General features: G+C 35.4%; 1 protein-coding gene across 1 annotated transcript; it reads right to left on the reverse strand.

Annotated features, from left to right (window-relative positions):
* Positions 1-2,277: 2,277 nt before the first annotated feature.
* LOC126722735 (putative disease resistance protein RGA3) lies at positions 2,278-4,575 on the reverse strand. Its single transcript, XM_050425885.1, has one exon. It carries the CDS (start codon positions 4,573-4,575, stop codon positions 2,278-2,280), a length of 2,298 nt encoding a protein of 765 aa, XP_050281842.1.
* Positions 4,576-8,899: the final 4,324 nt, after the last annotated feature.

An 8,899-nucleotide genomic window follows, 5' to 3' on the forward strand; every position in this document is an offset into this window, starting at 1 on the left:
ACCTTTAGTATATCCTTCTGAAATACATTCAATTTAGGATGCGAGCAGTCTTGGACCATTCCCCAACAATTTTTGCTTGGAATCATCCCAAAATAGTGAGGAAAAGAATATAAAACAAAGTCTCTAATATTATGTTTTATGTCAGTTTGGTTTACAAAAAAAAACTATCCATTTCATGTGAGAATTCAATTGGTTAACTCTATATTTTCATTTTATTGATCCTATCTTTGTATCCAAATAGTGTGCTTAAAGTAAAATCCATCACAGCACTTCAGCAAGTCCAAACTAAGTTATCATTGTATAGTGAACAAAAATCAGACATAATGTAAGAACCCAAAAACCACACTGGATATTGTTGTTTGTTGATAAAAATAGGTAGTAATAATAAAGTGTTAAAGCTAACAAAATAACAAATACCTGAGTATAAAACATCTTCCTAAAGGGTAGTTGTCAATAATGATCATTCACCAGAATGTTATCAAATTTAACAAGTGCCAGATATTACTCTGTTTACTCAAAATCAAGAACCCAAACAAAGGAAGTGTCATTTTGTAGTTTATATAAATGTAGAAATCATTAGAATGAACAAACAAATGAGAATCATATCTAGAATGAAATTTGTATGCAAAGGGAAAAGAGAATGAAACACGAAACAAGATAATCACCTAAGCCGTGGACTCGTTGCACTTGCTCCTAAGGTTTTGATCATGCCCATATATTTACACCTCCGTTTGTCCTGTGCTTCCAATAAGAAGAAATCCTATGAGTCTATGCGGTTAAGCTATTCCAAAATAAATAAATAAAAGTCTTTGATTTTTGATTACCAGAAAACCTAAACAAAATACCAACTCAATTATACCAGGGCTAAATATATATAATATTGTTTCCATAAAGAATAGAATTCAACGTAAATATATGGAAATCAATGTAACATAGAGAATATAATTGTAAAGAGCTCAGTTTCTTTTGAAAGCATAGAATGTGTACCAAGTGAAAGCGGGGAGGGGCCGTTGCAAAACATGAAGTAGAGCCGTTTGCTACTGTGGTTTTAGTACATCAACCCCCAATCGATTTCCAAATTAGGGAAATCCTTATCGATTTTATTTTTGTATTTTTCCGCTAATTGAGGACAATCGGAAATTTCTAATTTTTGTAAAGACTTGAGACAAGCATCATCAGGTAGTGTTGTGAGATTGGGACATCTCTAAATGGAAAGCGTTTCTAGTGAGATTGGATTTCTAATTGATTCGGGGAAAGTAATCAAATTAGAAAAGTCTTCAATATTCAGCGACCGTAAAGAAGTGAGACAACTAATCTCAAGAAGTGATCTCAGATTAGGCTCGCATCTTTCAAACCAAAGATGTTCAAGTGAGATGAGCTCCGGCAAAGTCATTAAATTGGGACAGTTTGAAATACTGAGCTGTTTTAGGGTGGTAATACATTGAAGACCCATAGGGAGAGACTTCAGTTTCGGAATGCCACTGAAACGTAAATAACGTAGGCAAATGAGGCATCGCCATTCCATGCCATCATCATGCATGTCTCTTAATGGATTAAACTCCTTGCAATTGGCAATTGATAGAAAACAGAGGGAGGTGAGATAACGCACCGCTCCAGACATAGATGTTAGTCTAGGGCAATTCCAAATATTTAGATCCTTGAGAGAATGTAAATTTAATGCCCACTCAGCCGAAAGAGACTCTATATCTTCTATAGAACCCAAATCCATATCCTTTAATTTGGAGAAAGGAGAAGAAGAGGAAGATGAAGAGGACGAAGAGGGAAGTAAAAGAGTCATTGTTATTGTCTCTTGCAAAGACTTCAAACTGACATTCTCTAAAGATAGAGATTCTTCGAGATTGGGAAACAGGGGCATGGAAATCAAATTAGGGCAATTAAAAATCCCTAAAAAAGAAAGAAGAGGAAATAAAGGCAGTGAATGGTGAGACTGATCTCCTTGATGATCTGGTGTTGATGCAGATTTTGTTGCAACTAAATCTCTCCCCGTTCTCCCCCACCATCCCTTCAAATTAGGACATGCCCCTATTGTGAGTGACTTTAGAGATGGGAAGAACAATGTTGATAATGTTGTCGATGAAACACGCACCTCTTTACTCATATTAGTATCGGATATATACTCCAAATCATTCATCATATCAAGGCTTAGAGATTTTAAAAAGGGGAGATGAGACAATGGTGGCAGATATTTGCATCTCTTACATTCTTCTATCTTTAAATCAACAAAATTTATGAGAGAAGAGACCCAACTTGAAAATTTTACACCCTTGTATTGATGCACTTCAAATATTTGAGATTTTGATGTGGCTGGAGGTCTTCTAATAACTTCTCATCTTCATTATTATTTACTTGATCTTGATGATACCATTTTAATATCAAATTTTCAAGATGTTGCTTCTCCCTTAAATTCGCAACAAGGAATTCTAAGTTAGCTTTTTCCAACCGTTCCAAATGTGTGATCTCTAATGTTCCTCGTAGATTGTTTAGCCCCTTCAATTCACCTAATCCACCAGTATGGGAGGAGGTGCTCACAATGAATAATGGTAATGTTTGAAGTGAAGTCATTTGCCCTAATCCACGCGGCATATGACTCAAATTATCACAACCATCATTATAAAGATGTTTGAGGCTAAACATTTTTCTAAACTCTTTGGGTAATTCTTTAAGACCTTCACAATTATAGAGTTTTAATGTTTGCAAATTCAATAGTGTAGTAATTGAATCAGGGAGAGTTTCAATTTTCACATTAAAAGAAAGATCTAGGTACTTTATATGTATTAAATTCCCTATAGAATTTGGCACTTTTGTAATCCTCAAACCATGTAAATCTAATGCACGCAAGCTTCTGAAACTCAAAATAATTGTATTAAACAATGACTTCTCCAAGCCACCAGATCCATTCTTATCATATGTTAGAAGAAATGTACGTAGCTTGACTGCTTTAACCAACAACCTTAAAGTTTCAGTAGATGACCCAATAGACATTGGACATGATATATGGTGATTCTTTTCATTAATATTTATGCCATCAAAACCAACGAGTTTGCACTCATCTCCTCCAACAGATTTTGCAAGATCATGAATTAAATCATGCATCTTATATCTTAAGCCATTGTAAGTCTCTACTTCCTCAAAGAACGACCTCCAAAGTAAATCTTTAAAATACTCATCACCAACATCCTCTAATTGTTGGTTTTTGTTTGATGATTGGATAAACCCTTGTGCTAACCATAGTTGTATAATTGTTTCCTTATCCATCTCATAATCTTTGGGAAACAAAGAGCAATAAGTGAAACAACTCTTTAAATGTGATGGGAGATGATCATAACTCAACTTTAAAATAGGTAAAATATCATTCCCTTGAGTTACATTTTCTAGTAAATTATTCTTCATGAATAACCACTCAGATTCTGTTACCTTACAGTATAACACATGTCCTATGGACTTTATGGCAAGGGGTACACCTTGACATATTTTTACAATCTCCGATCCAATTTCCCTTAGTGTAGGATTATTGGTCACTTGCCCTTTTCTAAATGCCACTTTCTCAAATAAAAACCAAGACTGCTCTTTGGAGAGACCTTTGAGATTAATATATGATATATCTGTGTGTGTAATCTTTGCAACCAATCTACTACGAGTGGTTATTACAATCTTACTTCCTTTCAAACCACCCATTAAAATATTTTTCAAGTTAAGCCATTTTTCACGATCTTCATTCCATATATCATCCAATACAAGTAAATATTTATTTCTATCAATTTTTTCACGAAGTTGAATTTGCAATTGATCCAGTTCAAGATTTCCAGGTACATTACCTATAGCAGATGATGTTATCTTTTCAATAATACTTTTCAACTCAAAGACATCAGACACACACACCCACATTTTTAACTCAAAATGATTTTTGACTTTCTCATCATTGTATACATATTGAGCAAGTGTAGTCTTCCCTAGTCCCCCTATCCCCACAATGGGAATAACCGAAACATTTTCTTCTACATTAGAGTCCAATAATAGTTCTATGATAGTCCTTTTTTCCTCTTCTCTCCCAATTACTTCTTCTTCACGTACAAATGAGTGAGTTGGTTCCCTCTTCCATCTCACAACATTTGTCTCTACTTGGTATTCTTTCAGGTGAAAGTTTTTCCTGTCTTCTGCTATTGCATTTAGTTTTTGCCTCATCGCCTTTATTTTACGACTCATCTTATAACAAAAAGCAAGTGGGTTTGAACATGAAAAGCACATGCGTACCTCTTTTGCGACTTTATTCCCACTCACCATGCTTCGCCTTGTAGCTTCAGTTGAGAACTCACTCAACAAGTCATCTGCCTCATAAATTGCATCGTTGAGCTTTTCAAGCCAGTGCTTGACTTGATGGTTATGACTTTGCTGCTCCGCTGCATCCTGAAGTACAGCTTGGATTGTGGAAACAGTGTTCTTGAGTTTTTCAAGCTCATTTTCGACACCCCAGAGTGATCCAATCTCTTGGAAAGTTTGAGAGGCCAGATTTTCAATCATTTTCCGTACAAGACCAAAGAGGATTGCGTCGGCCATTTCTTGGTAGTAGCTGAAAGGAACGCTTAAAGAGAGAGATGAACGCTGGCTAGAAGTGACGAAGTGTGTGTAAAAGTAATGCTGCAGTGAAGGAAGATCGAGGTTTAATGTGGACAATTGTTATCGATATCATTGGTTTTATTTTTTATGTTCTTGGTACAATAATGCAAAGAAAAATCAACCAATGGTCTCAAGAGCACATGAAGCACAATGTAAGTCATGTTAACGAGGAGACCTTTTCCGAAGGTTTAGGAAGTACTTGTTAATTTAATGTGCATATTCACATTCTAACGGAGTAGAGACCATGTCCAAAAGTTGGGCCCCCGATCGAGAACTGAGCTAAACTCACGGTACTGTAATTTTAGCTAACCAGTTTATGTCTTCTTCTTTTTTCTTTTTGGTTGTTGATAAAACAGATTATATCTTAGAAAAATGTATTCTTTTCTCTAATGGCTTTAAATTTTGCCTCAATGAAACTTTCTATCTTAACTTGTGTTGGACATTGGATAGGTTGTTCATCCGAGATGACATTGGATAAAATTAATTTTTGACCCTCCATTATCATATATATAGTACAATCTAGTCACATACTTGCTCAGTTTGAAATTTTTTGTATGATTTTTTTTTTTAAATATTTTAAACAATCAATATGTATTATTTTAAAAATATTTGAATAAAAGAGAGAGGTGCATTGGAAGTAATAGCAAATATATGGGAAAAAATAGGTTGATTAAATGTTGAACAAATCTTGGAATGAATAAAAGAGAGGTGCATCGAAAGTAATAACAAATATATGGGAAACACGAGATGGTATAGATATTAGATGTTACAAAGTCTCCAGACAGTACACTGGGAAACACGAGATGCAATGTGTTCTTTAAATATTACACTAACCGGAGTGATCTTTAAGATATTAACATTATGAGATATTTGAAAAAAGGAATCCTCTTGATATTAACTACACACAAGAAAAGGAGGACCGAGTTTCAATGTTGACGAATTTCATCGACATCATTAGTTTTATTTTTCAGTTTCTTGGTACAATCAAGCGAAGAAAGAGCAACCAATGGTCTCAAGAACACATGAAACACAACGGAAGTGTTGGGCCTCGGGCCCCTTCTGAATCTAAAGAAAATTAGTGGAACCAAGGATTAGCTGTTAATTTTGTTCCCTAGCTGATAATTTAATGTGCCAGTCATGTCATCATTCTAACGAAGGACACCTTATTTTATAGAAATAATCATAATAATAATAATAGGTCATCTTAACTGGTGCTCTTAAGGTAATGGTTAACAATCCACTTTAGAAAAATTCTGTTTTGATACCATTTTTATGGAAAACTAGTCGCAAATCCACGCGATGCGTGGGAATAAATAATTATTTTGTAATTGTAATTGTAATATAATGTATAATTCATTCTCTCTAAAAATTAAACAAATGTTATTCGGTCTAATTAGGTCTACTTTAGTCCACTTTGGTCCCATTCGGTCCACTCAATCAATTTCGGTCTATTTTGGACAAATTGGGACTTAAAATTGATTCTTTTGTAGGTTGCCTTTCAAGTTTAGCTCAAAAATTCATATATATATATTTTCTTAATTTTGGGTTGAAAAGTATGAGATTTTATTATATCCGGGCTAAACTCTTTAGTTTTGAATTAAGAAATGCAAACAAAATAAACATTAGAAATTAGAAATATGAGCCCTAAAAATGCAATAAAAATGATAAATATTCGAAAGTATTATTTGGTCCACATCGGTCCTATTCGGTCCACGTTGCTCCATTTTGCCCATTTTGGTTCTATTCGATCCACATTGTCCTATTCAGTCTTGGTCCTATTTAGTCGACATTGGTCCTATTCGGTCCACTATGGTCCTATTCGGTCCTATTTGTTCCTACTCAGTTCACATTGGTCCACTCTATCCTATTCAGTTCACTTTGGTCCTATTCGGTCCTCCTTGTTCTCATTCGGTCCTATTTTGTCCATTCAGTCCACTTTGTTCCATTTGGTCCATTTGTGTTCACTTCGGTCCGTTTAGACTACTTCAATTCATTTGTGTTCACTTTGATCCATTTTGATCTACTGCGGTCCATTTTTGTACACTTGAATATAGGGAGAAGGCATGTTTAGGTTGAGAGTACCGATTCTAAATGTAAATTTATATATATATATATATATCAAACTCGTAATATCTAAAATCTTAAGCATAACATTTATTGTTGCTACACTTTTGTTGAGCCACATTAACATAGCATTTCAGTCCACTTCAGTCTAGCTAAATTTAAGTGAAAGTCTTTCTAAACATTAAGGTTATAAATGAACAAATCTAATATTTATGGTAGTTACTCATTTATTTTATATCATTACTTTTAAATGAATTGCATGAAATTGATTATATATTCAAGCAAAAAATAATAAAATAAATAAACAAATGTGTGTGTGTGTAATTGGACCGAATTGACCATATGTACCAAATTGGATCGAATAGACCTACCTGGACCGAATTGACCATATGTACCAAATTGGATCGAATAGACCTAACTAGACCGAATTGACCAAATTGCATCGAATAGATCAAAGTGAAATGAATGGATCGTATGGACCGGATTAGACCGAACAGGACTGAATTGACCAAAGTAGACCTAATGGACTGAATGGACCGAATTGGCCAAGTGAACCGTATGGACCAAATTGGACCGAATAGACCTAACTGGATTGAATTGGCTAAATTGGACTAAATAGACGTAGGTGGGCCGAATAGGCCTAAGTGGACAGTGTGGACCAAATTGGACCGAATAGACCTAATTGGACCGAATAGACCTATGTGGACCTTATAGACCTATGTGGACCGTATAGACCGAATTGGACTGAATAGATCGAAGTGGACAGAGTGGACCGGATTGTACTGAATGGACTGAACTGGACCGAACATGACCGCATTGAGCAAAGTAGACTGAAAGGACCAAACTGGACCGAATAGACCTAGCTGGATTGGCAAAGTGGACCATATGGACCAAATTGGACGGAAGAGACCTAACTGAACCGAATTGGCCAAATTGGACCGAATAGACCTAGGTGGACTGAATGGACCATATTGGACTGAATAGACCTAAATAGACAGAATGGACCAAGTTAGACTGAACAGACCTAAGTAGACCGTATGGACCAAATTGGACCAAAAAGACCTAACTGGACCGAATTGGCCAAATTGGACGGAATAGACCTAGGTTGACCGTATGGACCTAATTGGACCGAATAGATCGAAGTGGACTGAATGGACTGAACTGGACCGAATTGACCAAAGTAGACGAAATGGGTTTGAATGGACCGAATAGACCGAATTGGACTAAATTGACTTAAGTAGGCCGAATGGACCTAATTGAACTGAAGTGGACTAAAGTAGACCGAATTGGACTAAAATTGACCAAAGTGGACTGAAGTATACCGAATCAGACCAAATTGATGAAGTGGACCGAATGCCAATCTGTTATTAGCATAGCCAAGATTGTGTATGAACCAACTATGAACTAAAATCAAACCAAAATTGTTCCCTCGTGCATTTCTGAGGTCATTTTAGCTCTTTGTTCTGTGATATAAAATAAATCTAAATCTAAAGCATACCCAAAAATTAATAAAACTAAATCCCATGTTTTTTTTTTTTTTTTCTTTCTCTGGTTTTTTTAAATCTTTGAGATTGAGATGGTATTGGACCAGAGTTTCGATGTAAGCACTAGTTTTTCTCCATTTGTTTTCTATGTATCACTATATGGTTAGTGAATGTTGTTGCAATGCAAACAAAAGTCGCAATGCAAACATGTCTTGAAGGGAACGAATCGACCCTATTTAAGATTTGATAACAGTGATCTTATGGTCCAATGACTTCTTTAGAAGTTTAATTCCTAGGAATGAATCAACCCTATTTTTACTTGGAAAAGAAGAAAGAATGTACGATTTGATGTTACTTCTTAACACAATAAGAAATTTAATGTATCCAATGCATGCAAAGTCCCTCTCACCATGTGTAAATCTTGTATGTATAAGATAATTCAAACATGTTAATTGCTGTGCTTGGCGCTTCTTGGCATTGGCTATTTCACCTTTCCAATGATCCAATCCCTCTGCATCCTTGAAAATCCTCCTAATCTACCAAAGTAGTGGTTGCTTTACTAGATAGACAGCCAAGCCACGTTTATGAAGGCAAAGTGGTGATGTTGTTGTGAAGGGAACGTTAGGTTTCAGCTTCAAGATATGGATTAAATATCAAACCCATCTAACAAGAAGAGGCATTAAGCGAAGACTTGCAAGCGTATCAAGAATCTTAAA

This window comes from Quercus robur, chromosome 4, assembly GCF_932294415.1.
Source record: "Quercus robur chromosome 4, dhQueRobu3.1, whole genome shotgun sequence".
Classification (NCBI taxonomy): Eukaryota; Viridiplantae; Streptophyta; class Magnoliopsida; order Fagales; family Fagaceae; genus Quercus; species Quercus robur.